General features: G+C 40.9%; 1 protein-coding gene across 1 annotated transcript in view; it reads left to right on the top strand.

The window, feature by feature from the left end:
- Sgcd (sarcoglycan delta) overlaps positions 1–18669 on the top strand; it is a 397251-nt gene that overhangs the window by 168032 nt on the left and 210550 nt on the right. The window contains exon 3 of the mRNA XM_021177343.2: positions 12766–12867. Within this exon, the coding sequence (XP_021033002.1) occupies positions 12766–12867 (102 nt within the window). The remainder of the gene's footprint in view (positions 1–12765; positions 12868–18669) is intronic.

Here is an 18669-nt window from a genome sequence, read left to right as displayed (position 1 = left end):
CAAAACAGGCCTCAACAGATACAAAAATATTCAAGTTGTCCCATGCATCCTATCAGATCACCATGGACTAAGGCTGATCTTCAATAACAAAATAAATTGGTCCTTTCCCTCCTCTGAGTTTATTGCATCTGGTTCTTTACCTTAGAATAAAAATCATATGATGGGAGTCACTTCCATGCCAGCCATTCTCAGTGTCAACCCAGTGATCCCCCTGGTCAAGATCTTAGCTGACTTGCTCTTTTCATTTGGCAGGGTTTTTTTTTTTCTTTTTGGTAATTTTTATTAGATATTTTCTTCATTTACATTTCAAATGCTATCCCCAAAGTCCTCTACACCCTCCCCCTGCCCTGCTCCACAACCCACCCACTCTTGCTTCCTGGCCGTGGCATTCCCCAGTACTGGGGCATATGATCTCACAAGACCAAGGGCTTCTCCTCCCATTGATGGCCAACTAGGCCATCCTCTGCTACATATGCAACTAGAGACACAGCTCTGGGGGGTACTGGTAAGTTCATATTGTTGTTCCTTATATAGGGTTGCAGACCACTTTAGCTCCTTGGTTACTTTCTCTAGCTCCTTCATTGTGTTCCATCCAATAGATGACTGTGAGCATCCACTTCTGTATTTGACAGGCACTGGCATAGCCTCATAGGAGATAGCTATATCAGGGTCCTGTCAGCAAAATCTTTCTGGCGTATACAATAGTGTCTTGGTTTGGTGGTTGTATATGGATCCCAGAGTAGGGCAGTCTCTAGATGGCCCTTCGTTCTGTCTCAGCTCCATGATATACAATCACTGATAAGTGGATATTAGCCCAGAAACTTAGAATACCTAAGATACAATTTGCAAAACACATGAAAGTCAAGAAGAAGGAAGACCAAAGTATGGATACTTCGTTCCTTCTTAGAATGGGGAACAAAATACCCATGAAAGGAGTTACAGAGACAAAGTTCAGAGCTGAGATAGAAGGAAGGAGATTTTTCAAAAGAATCTTGGACCTCGTCTGAGTCATATCTGTGCCCCCTCCCCACCCCCCGTGTACACATACACAAAGCTTACATATGATTCTCCTCTGCCTCATTTTGTATTGTAATATATTATACCTTTAACTGTTGGATGCTGACTACAGAAGAACAAACAAGTCATATCATATATTTCTCCACTGCGAAGAACAGATTAGATTTTGCAAGGGCTCACTGAAGCCTTGTGCAACATCTAATTGCCCTGCCCTGTGAGGAACATGTGTTAAAGACACAAGCAGGGAGGCAACAGAAGTTATACCCATTGGGCAACCATTTCTTTTCCTTAGTTTAACACTAAACATAATCATGGGATTTGATAGTTCAGCTAAAAGCTGAGAGTACTTCAAGTAACACCCTTTGGAAGATCAATTTGGACACTAACACTTGAAGAGGAGACCAAGTTAATTGGTAGCTTGCTTTAGTGTAGGGAGTATGCATAGAAGCTTTGTATTCCCGAACTCCTTCCTGCAAACCTTCCTTGCAAATATAAAAAGGCACCAGGCCCTTTGAAGCTAGAGCTTGATGCCTCATAAAAGGCACTGCCATGTACAACTGACAAATTGTCCTGAGGAAAACAGAGAAGACAGAAAAACCAGGTCCCTTGGGGCTTATGCCCTGAGGAAAAGAATCTATTTTGGAAGGGATTTTCCCAGCATGCATTTTTAGCACCACTCATGCCAGGCTCTTCATTGGGCTTTACTGGTGGGAAGCATGCACCTAGCAGCAGGAATTGCCATGGTAAGGATTTAATCTGAACACTTGGCAGAAGCCTAATCATATTTCACTTGTTTTCTTTCCTGTGTCTCTTTAAGATAAATGAGTCTGCTCCTTTATCAACAATGGCTCAAGCATCAGAAGTTCCCATTTGTCACTGAGGACAGGGGATGTAGCAACTTGCACTTTATTATCCATCTCTCATTTTCTTCCCTTCAAACAATCGATAAATTCTCCACCGATGTCTCTTTAAAGGTTGCTTACAAGTTTCTGCATCAGAACAATGTGCTGCCATTTGTTTTTATGCCTGCATCCTTTCTGTATCTGCTATATATTTAGAATCATTTAAAGAAGCTTTTTTTTTTTTCATGGACTTCATTTGCAAAGGTCCAAACTTCCAAATCCTCGCTGTAGCTCCTGGACAGTGGGCACCAGCTCCCAGGAACAGCTATGATTTGTGGTAGTTTAGTGTGGTAGTTTAGGTAGCAAGATTCTTCTTCTACATCCTCCTAGAAGCTGACCCTTTTTAAGTGGGAAAAAATGTCAACATTAATACCATACAAGGTCACACTTTTGTTTTGGAAAGATGATTCGAGGGATCTAGGTCTGTCTAAATTGGCATGAATAGTCAAGACTGGAATCCAAAGTTCTGTATTTTCCCATGTAATTCTATGAGGTCAATATGATTGTATTCCTTCGCAAGCATTCTGTTTTCAGTGATTTTATATTTATGTTTTAATTATTTATGAGTCTAAGTATGGACTTAGGCATTTGAGAGCCCTCCCTGCCTGTTGAAGTCAGAAGTGGGTGTCAGATTCCCTAGAACGAGTCCATTGGGAGCTGCCTGATGTGGGTGCTGAGAAGAACTAATTCTGCAGGAGAGCTTTGCATCCATCCATCCCCCATTCACACACATTCTTGAAGAACAGCCCATTTTGGGCTTTGGGGTTGTTCTTGTTACCACTGTTGTTATTTCGAGATAGGATCGGGTCAGGCTATCTGTGATCACCTACCTCATGTTCCTTCTGCACTGTGTGCTGAGATTACAGGTCAGAGCCAACACACCCGGCTTTAAAACAAACTTTAGTCTACAGAAGTAACTTCATGTTGGTCGGCTGTTTTCACAAAGGCCAATAAGTAGAGCATTAGGCTGAATATGTGGTATTAGAATACGCTAACTTTTAAGCCCCACTTAGGTTCATTTAGGAGCTAATTTTAGAATCTGGTTCCTTGTGACTAACTGAAGACTTCTCAACTATAATAAATAACAATGTACTCCTGTGTCAGAGGGCATAAGAGATGTTTAGGGTAAAAAAAGACAGTCCAAATACTGGTCCTTACTGTGACAACCTGGTAGTCAAAAGAGAGGAAAAGAGTATGGCCAGGCATTGCAGAGGCTCTCAAGCACCTCCTACTAGTGGACTGAGTTGCTCATGATTAACCAACAGAATCAATCATAAGTGGGTATGGAAATATAAACCTTCCTGGGCCCAGAGAAGTGGAAAATGGCAGAGTGTTTTAAATGGCAGGCATTCTGTTATCCTATATTACTATCATAATGAATTTTGTGGACATATCACTTGGGTGAGAAATAAATCATCATTGTTTGAGGTCCCAGAGGTTTTCAGTGTCTGTCTCAATAGTTATAACCTGGCTGCTTCTGAATAATACACATGGATTATCTGACGTAATTCTTGATTTATAAATATTATTTACCTGATTATCCAAGTGCTGCTTAGGGCTAAGCTTTGAGTCAGTGTTCTAGCTACTGCTGTCTGACTCCTGAGTCTTTTCTCATGAACAGTATGCCAAAACACTCGATGGAAGCATGCATGCACGCCAATTCTGCTACAGTTTCTGAGGAAAGCAAGAATGAGCAGTTTTCCGAAGGGCTGTCGAGATCAAGAAGCACCTTCTCAAAGAAATGGATAGACGTATATGCTTTCATTTGAAGCCCTTAAAGACAAGTAGTTCTTGGGCAATTTGTCATGAAGGAGACTTAGACTCACTTGCTTCATGTGTGTCTTGGTAAGCTACCAACCACCTTGACTTAGTCACTTCTAGAGCAATCTAGAGCAAAGAATGCATATGAATATATTTCTGCTGGTATCTAGAAAACCCGAGGTGCTTCAGATATAGTCACCTTTACATTAAGCAGTCTTATGAGTAAGCAGTCACAGTCCTGATCCACTGAGTTACCAATGCAATTTGACAATATTATTCTCTTCTTCCCTCCCTCCCTCCCTCCCTCCCTCCCTCCCTCTTTGTATATGTGGGGGGGCGGGGGTAGAGAAGGAAAGGGAGAGAATGTGTTCTGATACCCAAGCCTTATGTTAAATAAAACATAGTAAGAAGTAGAAAGTTCATAATCAGCCTGAGTGGCCAAAGAAAGAAAGTACCCATGAAGTTCCGATGACCCAGCACATGACTGAAGGAATCCACAGCTGTGACAGAGACACGGTGTCAGGGTGTCGTGTTGGCTGCCTCCTTTGCTCCCAGCACTGTTGACTTTTAGGTTCCCACTCCTCAGGAAAGGTCAGGAGATGCCTGTGAAGCCTCCCCTACAGTTTTTCTTGATCCCCAAATGTATCCTATGTGAACGTTCCATCTTGCTTCTCTTGAGAAATCCTCCCTGAATCTTGGTCTATGATGGCAACAGAAAACTGCTAGTCTGGTCCTTTAATAGTGGCACACAAAGGGCAGGCAATCCCAGGTATTTGTTGCTGGCCTCCTCTTGAACTTGCTACCTCTCCTACCCAGTATACCTCTGATATGCTGAAGTGATTTGGGGGATTCCAGGGCACAGAATGCTGAGCCCTTAGGAAGCTGCCTGTCACTCTTTTGAAAAGGAACTTGTTAAGGTTATATTTGCATACTCTAAGCTTCCCCTATGCTGAATGTACAATTCAGTGATTTTCAGTCAATTTACTACTATGCAGCTATCTTCACAACCCAATTTTATAGCACCTCAATATAATCCCTCGAACTTCTCTGTGGTCAGTTCCTGTTTCCACGCTAAGCCTTGTGCAACCACTAATCTACTCTGGGTCTCTCTAGATTTGCTTCTCGGGACATTACAGGTAAATGGAGTCATGCAGGACGTGGGCTTTTATGTCTGTCTTCTTTAACTTGGCATGATGTTTTTTAGGGTGATTCATATTTTAGAATGTAACAGTATTTCAATCCTCCTATTGCTAGCTGGCATTCCTTTACAGTGATGGAGAATATTGTCTTTTTTATTTTTTCATTTCATCCTTAGCTGATGGACATTTTTGGTGGTTTCTACTTGTTCTGCTCCAAATGGTGCTTTAGTGAACATTTGTGTGTTAATGTATGAGTGTGGGTTTGAGCTATCTTAGCAGACACCTCACTGTAATTCCTGAACTAGATTATAGCCACATGAAAAAAATCGATCTTTCTCAGAATGCCCATACCACTTTGCTCTCCATGGTAACATATTAGATATAGTGTATCTCCATATTTTAGCCATCCTGTAAGCCACTCACTTGCTGTCTTAGCTTTGGAGCTTCTGGAAGGGATGGTCTTCCCATCTGTATCTTTTTGTACCAGTTCACCTGGCAGCTGGCATACAGCTGGCGCTTAACAGGGCACTGTAAGATATGATGTTGAGGAGTGTTGTTTGGGAGATAGAATGAACATCAGGCCCTTAGTTTATTCATTTGTGAAATGAAGCTAATAAGACAGTAAGGACCCCTGAAAGTGATGGCAAGGCTTAGGAATACAATGTAGGCAATATACTTTGGATCGTGCTTGGGGAAAGGGTAGCTTTTATTGTCAGTGTTCTGATATGAATGTTAATGCGCACTTCCTAAACAACTTTTTGTCTAACACATATTATTCGATCTCTTAAAGTTACATATTTGGGAATATAACTTTAAGATGTGAATAATACCACTAGACTCCATTAGAACAAGAAACAATACACAATGCTTTTACTTCAGGGTATTTGAATTCTAGTGAGGGAGAATATAGATCTACATGGATGACTATATAATGCGATAGAAAGCAGTAAACCTTAGGAGGAGATAAAAGAGGACAGAGAGCCCTGAGACAAGAGGCAGGGCATAGGGACTCAGATCTGAGAGAGCTGAGTATCTCTGGTTTTGGGACAGCAGCTGTAGAGAAGACATCCATAACAAAACCAAAAGACTGGAGAGAGGAGCCTGGAGATGGGAAAGTTTTTATTAGCCAAGGGTGAATGTCTGTAAACACTCCAAAAAAGGAAAAGGTGGAGAGGCTGTGGAGAAGCAGGGATAAACAGGCTGGGAGAAATCAGAGATGTGAAAGCTTGCAGGTTCAGGCTGGGGATGGAGGAAAGGGATATTATTGTATGAGAAAATAGTTTAAAAAAAGAAAAGAATAAAGAAGTGTTTCATGTACAGTTCAGAAGTTCCATCATTACCCCTTCTGGGGACTTTTTATTGTTTAAAATCTGTAAAATATAGGAGACAGTTTGAGACAGAGATGTTAAAAGTAACCATCTAGAGGAAAATATAGACTGGAAAATTCTAACACCCTAACACATGGACCCAAAAATCATTCATCATGGAGAGAAGACAGAAAAAGAGCAAGAGGCAGAGGTTGGCAGAGCTGTGGTGAAAGAGGGTGTTGTGGACATGATAGGATTCTTATACTCCTGAATTCACAGCAGCTGTGATTGCCTGTAAAAGATGTATACAAGATCAAGCCAACCAACATTCCAGCATGGATTATGGCGTGGGGTAGCACAGGAGCATCTACCCCTTAGCAGAGTGTGGGGCATTGGGCTATGCACAGACAGGCTGGTCTCCAGTCAAGCTGAGGTCTGAAACCCGAAGTCATAATTCACCTACATAACATAGTAGGCATTCCCTTATGATCCTGGAACTCTGGCCCCTAAGTTATCACCCCCCACAGCCTCCACAAGAGAAGCACAGTCAGTAGTCATGTAGGCAATGGCCCAAACTTCTGACCTTCAGGCTAAACTCCTCCCCAGTTACCTAGCAACAGTAAAGACCATAAAAGGGGCTGTTAAGCCCTCACCTCACTCTCTTACCTCTTACTTGTCTCTCTCACTCCTTTGTTCTCTTACCTCTCACTTTTCTCACTCATCTCTCCTCTTTCGTTTCTCTTTGTCTTCTCTCCTCTCTCCTCTTCTCTCTCCCTCTTACTGTCTTTCTCTCTAGCCTTCTCTCTCTCTCTCTCTCTCTCTCTCTCTCTGCCTCCCTCCCTCCCTCCCTCCCTCCCTTCTCTCTTACTCCCTGCATTTCTATAATAAAGCTCTAAAACCATAGAATGTCTCTGCTCATCAAGGCCCACTGTGCTTGGAGAATGGGACAGGCTTTCTCCTAGTGAGCCGTTTCTAATCTCCCCTTAGAAGGCCTTCATGTGCTCCAGTCAAGATCTACTGCTCTCCCTCTCACAGGTGTTGGGAACCTCTTTCTTCATCCCTCTCTCCTATAACCCTGGTGGCTTTAGCAAAGTAGCTCCAGGAATCCCAGGTAAGGCTGCCTCTTGGCCATCCCCTGAAGGATAGGTCAGAGGCTGGAATGCCCACCCAGAGATGAATGGAAAATGTATGGCAGCTCTCCCATGCCTGGCAGACCAGAGAATAGGTAAAACTCTGGTGGGGTGTGAGTCCCCCCTTCCTCAGAGCCCCTTTTTAGTTCCCTGCAACAGAGGAGCTGTTATAGTTGATGGCTCCCAGGCAGTGGAGGAACAGTCAGTTTTCCTTAGGGCTGTGGATCCTGGTAGATTGATTAGATTTCACTGATGGTTTAGCACCCATGTTCATATGAGTAGCAGGAATTAGACTGAATGAGTTATAAAATAGAGGGAAGAAAGGGATGGATGTAGGAGGGAAAGGACATGAATTTGGGGAGCAGGATAAGGGCCTCTGGGGGGTTGGAGGTGGAGAGTAGGTGGTGACTGTAACCAAATACTTTGTATATGTGTATGAAATCCCTAAAGAATATTCTATTTAAAAATTCTAATTCCTTAAAACAGTATTTCTCAGGTCTTTCATTTTTAACTTCCTTCCCTCAAGATGCATTTTTACTCTCTATATAAACACAAATATGCTTTCTAGATAAAAAGCCTGAGATCTTTTATTTTAATGACTTAAACCCCATAATTAATTAATTATGGGGTAATTGGTCCTTCCTATCCTCATTGAGAAAGCATGTTCTAACAATTTGGAAGGTGGTACAGGAATAGATCTAACTTTAGCAGTTCTGTAAACCCACCCTCCCCCACTACCTTCCATTACATTTCCAAATGTAACTAACTATACAAGATTCTCATCTCTGCATGGTTTGGCTAATGGATATTTTGGCTTTAAAATGCGTGAAAGTGATAACATTGTTTAGGAATCACGTGTCATGTGGGCTCATCCGTGTCTGGGCAAAGAGGGGTGTTGGGTGGAGCAGTGAACTCCCCTCTGTCAGTCATGTGGTCACAAAGGGCAATAGGCACACATTTTCTACCAGTTACATTTTCAACTTAAGATCTGTTTCAATTAAATCCATGGAAAATCACATTGTTGTTAAGTTACAAGTGATGTTTATTTAGAATGAATAAATTCTTTCTCTCCAAAACATTTTTTGAACAGGTACTGCTTCCTAGGCAGGATGTTAGGATTTTAGCAGTGAAGAAAACACCCCATAGCCTTGCACCCCATTAAGACTCATTCTCATTCCATCTTTGTATTGCCTAATATCATTTCCTGTTTGGTTCAAATCTAATTCGTGCCCACCATTAAAACTGCTTCGGGAAGAGACTACCATGTGAGTGCTTACTAAAATAGGACTTGGCATCACTTCCTGACTCAAATGTGCTGACAGAATTAAAACCTGTCTGATGCTGATTCAGCAGAAAGATCACAGGAGCAAGAAGGAAGACTTCCTTAAAACCACATCATGCTACTCTGCAGCTCCAAGATTTCAAGGCCAGCATCCAGGTCCACTTTGCTTGGGATGTTTCAGATGTCTTACTGACTAAGCAACAGACCGTGCTCTAATTTGATTTCTTCTTTTTCTCTTTATTACAAGTTCTCCCAGCTACTGGTGAGACCCACTCATATCCTCCTGTATCAATTTCAACTGAGAGAACTGGAGTCACACTCATAGATGGGGGTCCCTTGATGTTGAGAGTTCTCTGCCAATAGTGAGAACCATGTTCGCTCTGGTGAAACCAGCTCTTTGGCTATCCCCCTCCTTATCTGAGAGAAATAGAAATTTTACCATTTGAACAGGGAAAAAAAACAGTGAGTCTTTAAGTATATATCATGTATATTTAGTAGTACATATCTCTTTTTACATTCTACTAGGAGGAAAGTTAAGCCTCAGGTCTGACCTGGAACCATTATCTAGTTATACCTTCAAGTGCTTGTTGTACTACAAATGCAACCATTTCAGATGATATTGATGTCATGATATTTTGATGAATCTTTGACACAGTCTGTGAAGGAGAAACTCTAGAAGTGGGAAGACCTTTAGTTTATCACCGTGATATGCTTTGTTTCTCCACACAAAGACCAACAGCATATTTCATTTTTAACCAATTTATACCACCATTTTTAAGATTTATTTACTATATGTATATAAGTATACTGTAGCTGTCTTCAGACACCCTAGAGGAGGGCATCAGATCCCATTACAGATGATTGTGAGCCACCATGTGGTTGCTGGGAATTGAACTCAGAAGGTCTGGAAAAGCAGTCAGTGTTCTTCACCACTGAGGCATTTCTCCAGCCCATCACCAAATATTTGTAAACACACAGAGAACAGGAAGGAAATTAGAAAGCTAAATCTTATGTGCATAAACATATGAGGAACCTCCAAGAAGAAATAGGTAGGTGGCAAGGATACATTTGCAGCCAAGATGGGTATAGATATAAAAACTAAACTACTACTGTAAAGGGGTTCTCTGGTGGTCAGAATATAGTTGTCTTTCTTGGGCTTCACTCATTTCTCTATCTTTGCTCTCTTTTGATTTTTTTCTTTTTCTCTTTATTGCAAGTTCTCCCACCTACTGGTGAGACCCATTCATATCCTCCAGCCTAATGCGTGTCAGTGTTTGAATGTGGGCTCATATTGGCAGAGCTGTGTCTATAAATGCCAAAAATAAGAGTATCAGAGAGGTGTGTACCATCTCTTCCCATTCATAGGGTGAAGTGTGCATATATATAAAGGGAAGGGAGAAAGTGGCCATTGCCAAGTTTACCATTCAGTTCCATTCCAACAATAGTGAATGCATTGAGACACACACCTGAGGGCTGTTCTGTGATAGAAAACTGCTGTAGGAATCTGAGATTTCATATCTTAGTGAAATATCTGTGGAGAATATATGATGTCTCTGAGCAAGGAGGTTATGGGAGGTGACTGGGTGAGAGGGTCACCCAGAATTGACAGGAACTCTTTGGGATTTCAGTTTCCAAGTGTTACTAGGAAACAGAGAATAATACAAAGCAAAACATTTGCAAAGTTTACAAATCTGTAAAACAAGAGTGGACTTAAAAAACTGTCATGAAACAAATTGAGAGTACAGGAGACATTGTTGTGGACTGTTGTTGTATGTAGGTGGCATGACAACACACAGCAAAGTTCCGGTGACTGAAGCTCCACCATATGATGTGTACTTCACTATCAGGCTATGCTTTTTAAGAGTTGGCAAAGTTTCAGTTCTTTGTATTAGTCATAATGTTGGGGTAGTTCGGGGTTCTGAAGCTGTTTGGTGGGTACACTTCTTTAAATCACTAACAAAAATAACTGGAGGAAAGAGGGAGAAGAGGAGAGGGGGACAGAAAGATGGGGGAGGGAGACAGAGGGAGAGACAGACAGAGAGTATGGGTTTCCTGTAGTTCTGTCTGGCCTGGAATTCAGTGTATAGCTGAAGATGACCTTGAACTTCTGATCCTCCTGCCTCTACTTTAGTTCAGTCTTCTAATGAAATTTTGGCTCCTTCTAGCTGGGATTAGCAATGGTTAATAATATCATAGCAAGAATGCTATGTGTTTCTTGGTAGAAAAATACCGCAAATGGCAAATAGAAAATCTCACATATCCCAACGATATCCATACTGTATTCTCAGAACCTGTGAGATGCTACTATTCCTGGCTAAGGGGAGCTAAGTTTGCAGATAGAATTGTGTGAGCAGATGATGGTAGAAGGGATGGCATCTCTGAATTAGCTATATTGTTTACTTGTCTCATTGCTGCAACTAAAACTCCTCTCAATACCAGCTCAAGAGAAAGCTCACTTAGGCCAACAATTGAAAGGGACAGTCCATCCTGGCAGGGGAAGGCATGGCAGCAGGTTGAAGCAGTTTGTTATGTTGTACCTAGTCAAGAAGCTTGCAGCAATGAATGCTGATGCTCAACTTGTTCCTTCCTTCTATGCAGTCTAGGGCATCTGCCCATGGGATGGTGACACTCACAGTTAAGGTAGATCTGCCCACCTCAATTAACCTAATGTAGATAATCTCCACACAAATAGCTAGGAGGCTGATATAGTGTAGGAAACACCTTAGGACTATCCCAAGAGATTTAGCTCCCAGGTGAATCTAGATCCTGGTTAGTTGACAATATTAACATTAGCCTATTGAAGCCTAATGAAATCACAGAACATTGATCTCTTAGCTAAACAGTTAATAATAATTCAACTAGCCACTGTTAATGTTGAGGGTGGAATGTGGTCATGAGAACAGGGCTGTGGGACACCTGTAAAAGCTAAACAAAGAAAATATTCACATTCAATCTTCTCAAAGGAACCAGCCCTTCTAGTGCCTAGAATTTAGTACTATAAACCCTTAGGCAGAATTCCAACATTAAGTACTATTAGATACAAAATTTAATTTGTTTAATATTAATTAGTTTATGTCTTGTAGTTCATTAAAACAATAGAAAACAAATATATCCTATTTCCTAGGATATACTCTGAATACATTCTTTCTAGAAAACCCAAGAGACTGATCAAGGCTCAAATGTAACTTACAATTTTCAGAAAATACAACAGTCAAGGGCATATATATGAGATGAGAAGCTCAGAGGGAGAAAGACATTGTATTTTATCAAAATAAAGGGAAATACATTCACACACACACACATAAAGGGTGGATATGAGAATGAATGAATACAAAACCTATTTGCTTGGAAAAATGTAGATAAATGATTCATCACAGAAAACTATCTAGTATTTTGTCTATTAACCAATGATAGTAGAAAAATACCATTCAAGTAAGCAAATTATTAGAAAGATATATAGCCCCTAAGTTGCGGATGCTCTTACTGGGTATTTGCTGTCAACACATGAATCATTGTTAGGGTTTGATATTTTGTGTTTGATATTAAGGAATGATTGTCAGGAGGAATTACAATCATATATATGGTATTTGGATTCTTTTTGAGCAAGGGGAGGGAAGAATGTAAGTGAGCATGATATGTAGCAATATCCACAAATTGATACTTGTGGTAAGTATATAGATGCTGCCTAAAGATGTCTACCTTTGAAGATACGTTAGCATTCACGCAGCAAATCCTATTTAAAATGCTAGTCCCTGATTAGACTTCTCAAATCTTTGAGAAGCCAGACAAAGCATGTGAAACACTCAATTTGACTATAAGCTGTGGGTGTGAAATTTCCACAAGGAATTTTGGAAATGGAATCTTTCATTTCCACTTAGAGAATCATCCTTTTGCCTCTCCTACCTCCCTTGTTCTGTGCAGCCTAGGCATGAGGGCTTCTTCTTTCTCTGTGAGTCAGTGGCTCAGGGGCATTCTTGGAATAGATTTTGCCTGGAATAAGTGAGCAAAAAGAATAATATGCATAATTATATTGAACAATGCCTCCTGGTATTTTATGTTCGTTTGGATTCCCCTCATCTCACTCCTGAAAATATTAAAAAAAAAAAAAAAGAAGAAGAAGAAGGAAGGAAGGAGAAGGCAATAACTGTTTCAATTTTTGACAGCCTGGGGTATTTTGAAATGTTAGCTCATCACATTTTCCCTGTTGTGTTTGTGTGTCTATTTCAGGATGGAATGGGGAACTTAAGAATCACAGAAAAGGGTCTGAAGCTAGAAGGAGACTCAGAATTCTTACAACCTCTCTACGCCAAAGAAATCAAGTCGCGACCAGTAAGTTTCTGATGAGAAAACAATCAATCCTCTGAAATCTAAATCTGAGCCAATTTACCTTGCTAGCCACTGAGACAACATACTGGGATGGGGAATGAATTGGCATTTTGAACTTGAAGACTTAGATAGCACTCATAGCTGTGGTGCTATAAACACATAAGATGGTCTTACCATGTATGTCCCTTTGTGGCTTAGATGGTAGTAACCACTGTTAACCAGCTTCCAGATGGTTCTATGAACCATAAGACTTTAAAGACAGGAAAATCCTGGTACCAAACCTGTGAAGGACGCTATCACTACTATTCTTACTTGCCAGTCATTTCCAAGTCATCTGTGAAAATAGAAGTAATGAATCAGAACTTTGGCTTTCATTTCCAGTTTATATGTTGTAGTCCACACTGTCGTAAATTGGTCCATTATCAACAGCCATAACCCAACATTATGTCTAATGGCTAATGGTGTGTCTTGTTGAGGGGCAGGTTGGCTTTGCATGGATAACCGGTGTCTCATTTAGTTTACAGGCTGGTCATTGTGATAAGAAATAAAAAATATTACTATTCCATTTTATAGACTAGTAAATTCAGACATTGATGAGTAACCTGTCAATAATAATAATAATAATAATAATAATAATAATAGAGCAAAGAATTCAACTCTGAAAATCTAATTCTAAAGCCTTTTTGTTAAGTCGTCTCTTACTTAAGGTTCTCATTGTTCTTCTTGTAGTAAGATGCATGTTTCCTACACGATGTGCCTTGATTAGTCAGGATTACCGAACTTGATTACTAAAATCGTGTTTATTGTTATTGCTTGGTTAGGAATACAGTCGGAATGTGACCTGTCCACCTCAGGCTCATGTGTTACCTCTCCACTCTCCAACTGCCATTGCTTTCTGGATAAATTGTTAGGAAGAGGAGGTTTTTGAGAGGAAGTATGTCCCTCGGGGAGGGCCTTCAGGTTTCTAGTCCTGCTCTGCTTCCTGCCACTCAGTGCTTCATGATCCTTAGATATGTGAGCAAGCAGGCTCACACTTATGCCCACCGCTTCCAGCTCCCATACCTGCTACCCACAGTGAGAGACTACACGGTCAACATGTGAGTGGAAATAGATGGTCTCCTTCCACCCATCATGTCACATCTCTTAGATAGCTGATCACAGTGACGGGGAAGCAGAGGCACAGCGCTTTGTTGTGTAGGTTTGTACTTATTTACTTTGTGAAGTAGAGACCATTGGTTGGAAATGATCTCTTATTCAGGCTTATGAAGGCCTTCATGTTGCGTAGGATTTGTCCCTGTCCACGTGGAAGCCAAGGCTGACTAGAAAAAGTTCCTCAAACCATCATTTACATAAGATGTACTAACTAACATAATTATTGAAAATCAGCAACTTGGTGTATGAGTGCAATAGGGGGTGGGGATTATATTTGCTGGAGGTATCTTGTGCTGCTAAGACTCTCTGCTTGTGGAGACACTCTCTATCCTTATCACATCTGGAATGCAATTCAAAGTCCCCCAGTGATGCCTATCATTTTTTTCAATTTTTTTTTGAAAATGTGTGTGTGTATGAATATTTGTATGCCATGTAAAAAAATTACACATGAAAACCTCGCCACCATTTAGAAATGAGGAGCATGTCCTCCACCCCCGAGTCTCTCTCTGTCCCTTTTCAAATTCTTTGTCCCAACAAAACCGTTTTGTCCTCCCCTACCTCCAAGCAACCACTGATATGTTTCCTTTACTCTGTCATTACTTTACATTTTTGTGAACTTCATAGACCTGGATTCATATATGATATTCATTAAAAGAAAACCAAGCATAAAATGCCTTTCTCATCATTTACTGAAGCCTTTTCTCTTAAAGCTGGCTGTTTATTCTCTAACTTAAGAAAGTTTTGTCTTTTACCTGCAATTAGGCTGTCTTGGTTTGCTCAAAAGAGATCTGAGACTATGGCTCAAGGGTATAAACTTTTACACATATCTGTTGGAGACCATTAGAAGGTAGAAAGGTCAATGGGGAATTGCTTGCTATGAGTGGGATCTGCATCTCTTTGAAATGTCCCAAGGATAAACAAGTGTGTTGACAGAAAGCAACAAAGAAACAATTATCAGACCTCTGGGGCTAGTCTATAGACCTCCCTCTGCATATCTGAGCAGGCATCTGAATAAACTACAGTTCTGCCATCAGGCAGGTGGAAAGGATGATGGTTGGGTACCACTGAAGTGCAGCCCTAAGTGATGCCTCCTGTTCTAACTACTCAGCAGTTTTTCACTCTCTTTGGAGTTATCTCTAGTACTGTTGCACCATACATCACCACTACTGTGTTTCACGGGCATCTCCTTCTGCTCTTCCCTATCAGGAGGGACTCACACCCAGTTGAATGAGATTGAGAGCCTATCTAAGTGGGGTGGGGTAATGAAGAGATGGCTGTCTTCAGTTTGGTTTTCTGTTTCATTGATCTGAGAACTGAAATAAGTTAAACCATCCACACAACATTCAATACCATATCTGATTCCTTTAGTGCAGGTTGGTGTCCTGAAAAATCACTACAAATTGATGAAAGCGGTGGCGATCCCTTAAGATGATAAATTTACAACTGTGAGTGATATCAGTGAATATCAGTCCCACCAGCCTGTGTTAGCAAGACACATCTAGGCTGAGTACTCAAAGCCCCTGAGAGCTGAATTCTCTTAGTCACTGCACTGAATGGTTGGACAGTAATGCCTAGGAAAAAAAGAGCTAGGACTTCCCTTGCTAAAAGCAGCTCAAACAGACCTAAACTCCACGGACTACAAATCCTCAAGATCATACTGCTGACCTGGACTTCATTTTCCCATCCTTCTAGTTGGGTGTGACAAACTGGCTCACACCTGGTGATTTCCCACTCACTAATGATGGAACACATGACTGAGCCTTTGAGAGGAGTCAGTGTGCTGGGCCAATGAGCCCCCCAAACAATGATGAATGATTCAACAAAGGGGCCTTGTTATATCAAATCTATCCACTAATGGGACATTTTCTGTTTAATAAGCTTCTCATGGGAGTAAACACATTTTGAGCAACCCCCACCCTTATGCCATGTTGGCTGATGGGAACAGCTCACCATTGAGGCCTGCATCTTCCCACAGACATTGCTTCACAGAGATGCATTTTTTTTTTCCCAAGACAGGGTTTCTCTGTATAGCCCTGACTGTCCTGGAACTCACTTTGTAGACCAGGCTGGCCTTAAACTCAGAAATCTGCCTGTCTCTGCCTCCCAAGTGCTGGGATTAAAGGTGTGCGCCACCATGCCCAGCTTTTTTTTTTTCTTTTTTAGATGGGTGAGAATGACAGTCCTACATGGTTTCTTTTTTATTATTATTATTTTTTATTACGTATTTTCCTCAATTACATTTCCAATGCTATCCCAAAAGTCCCCCATACCCTCCCCCCCATTCCCCTACCCACCCATTCCCACTTTTTGGCCCTGGCATTCCCCTGTACTGGGGCATATAAAGTTTGCATGTCCAATGGGCCTCTCTTTCCAGTGATGGCCAACTAGGCCATCTTTTGATACATATGCAGCTAGAGTCAAGAGCTCCGGGGTACTGGTTAGTTCATAATGTTGTTGCACCTACAGGATTGCAGATCTCTTTAGCTCCTTGGATACTTTCTCTAGCTCCTCCATTGGGGGCCCTGTGATCTATCCACTAGCTGACTGTGAGCATCCACTTATGTGTTTGCTAGGCCCCGGCCTAGTCTCACAAATACATGTTTGTTCACTTGATTTTAGCCAAGTGATGAAATCTGACCCTCAGAAAGGACAGAGGATCTAGCAGAGTGGGCTTCTGTTTCTGAGGGGGGAGCTGGGAATTACTTCCTCTGCACACTGTGCTCTCTGGACTGTCAGACTCTATCAGTCAGTGCGATCCATATCCAGCCATTCCCTTCATTTGTATCATGTGCCCTCTTCATGTCCTCTAAGACCCCTTGCCTGCAGAGCTAGGTCTACAGAATTGCAAGTGTGTATACCTCATTAAGGGGTCAAGAAATTATGTTTTAGTTTTTTCCCTTTGGTCTTTTAAAAATAAGTATTTGTGTCCATTACATATTCTTCATGGTTCACTTCTTATTTTTCTTTCTTATGCCTAAATTTTCCATAGTCATCTAGTTCTTGTGTCTCTACCTCAGCTTTTACTGATTATATAACTGACAGGTACAATTATATATGTTCAAGGCATATAGATTTAATAATGTGCTGACATATATTGTGAAGTGACAACTGCAAACAAGATATTACCAAAATCCTTTTCTGTTGGCATGCATATTTGCTAAGCTGACTTCAAATGAATTACACTTACTATTAAGGTCAACTTCTGTGTTATTCATGGAACTTATTTATATGATAACCAAAGGTCAGTACCCAGTGGCTACATGTCTGTGATTCACCTATCCAATCTCCCACCCCTGATGACTACCCTTTGACACACAGTCTCTGTGAGTTCAACTTTGGCGGTTTCTAAATTGTACTGAGAGTGTGTGTGTGTGTGTGTGTGTGTGTGTGTGTGTTTGGCCTTTTGTGCCTCAGCCATTTCACTTTGTTTTGTTTGCTCCAGGTTCTTACAACCAGAAGGGATTCAGTTTTAGGCTGCAGTCATATTCTACTGTGTACCCGTGCACACATTTTCTTCACCCGCTCATCTATTAGTGGATGCTTAGATTGACTCCATGTTTGGCTCTTGTGTAATGTCAGAATAAACTCAGGTGTGCTGACATCTCATTGCCATAAAAACTGTGCCCTTTGGCTGTATATTTTCATAGCTGAATCACTATGTCTTATGAGCATTTCTCATGTTTTATGAGGGTGTGCATAGGTTCTCATTTCCTAGATACCCACCTATCAGCACCATGTAAGGTTTTGGATACACACACACACACACACACACACACACACACATAAATTTATAAGGACATACTATCTTCTTATTGCTAATGCAACTCTAACAGATGTAAGTCCACACCTCATGGTTTTCCTTTGCATTTCACCAATCATTAGTAATATTCCTGAAAATACTTTTAACATTCCTGTTATCCATTTGCATGTCTCTTTTGAAAAAAAATGACTATTTAGGAATTTTGCCTTTTCTTAAATTATTCCTCTTGGCATTAAGTCCAATGTGCTCTTTCTTTGTGTTAACATCAGTTTCTTATTAGATACTGCATGTCTTACAGATGTTTTCTCACTTTGGCAATTATTTCCTTTGTATTTGACAAGAAGAACTATTTATAGTATATAGAATTCTATGTATGTGTTTATATTTGTTTTTATGCCTTTGATTTGGATTCCTATACCAAAAAAGGAAAAAAGAAAGAAAAGGAAAGGAAGAAAAGAAAAAGAAGGGAAAGGAGGAAAAGAAATGAAAAGAAACAAAAAGAAAAAGAGAAAAATCACAGGCAGGATCAACCCCTCCCTTTTTTCTCTTAGCAGCTTTAGCAATGTAGGTTTTTTGTTTAAGCTTTAATCCATGTTATGGTGATTTTCCAGTATAAAATAAGATGTTGTTGTCATCTCTCCAGCCTGGAGAGATGGCTCAGTGGTTAACAGCACTGAATGTGATTCCAGAGGACCTCAGTTCAATTCCCAACAACCACATGGTAGCTCATTCATCTGTAATGGGATATGATATCTTCTTCTGGTGTGTCTGAAGACAGCTGCAGTGTACTCACATTAAAAAATAATTCCATCTCTCTGCCTGCATGCATCCCTTCTCTCTACCCTGACATGCACACACACACACACACACACACACACACACACACACACACA

Source organism: Mus caroli, chromosome 11, assembly GCF_900094665.2.
Source record: "Mus caroli chromosome 11, CAROLI_EIJ_v1.1, whole genome shotgun sequence".
NCBI classification, from domain to species: Eukaryota; Metazoa; Chordata; class Mammalia; order Rodentia; family Muridae; genus Mus; species Mus caroli.
Note: the sequence above shows the minus strand (reverse complement) of the source record. Positions and strands in the feature narration are given on the sequence as shown.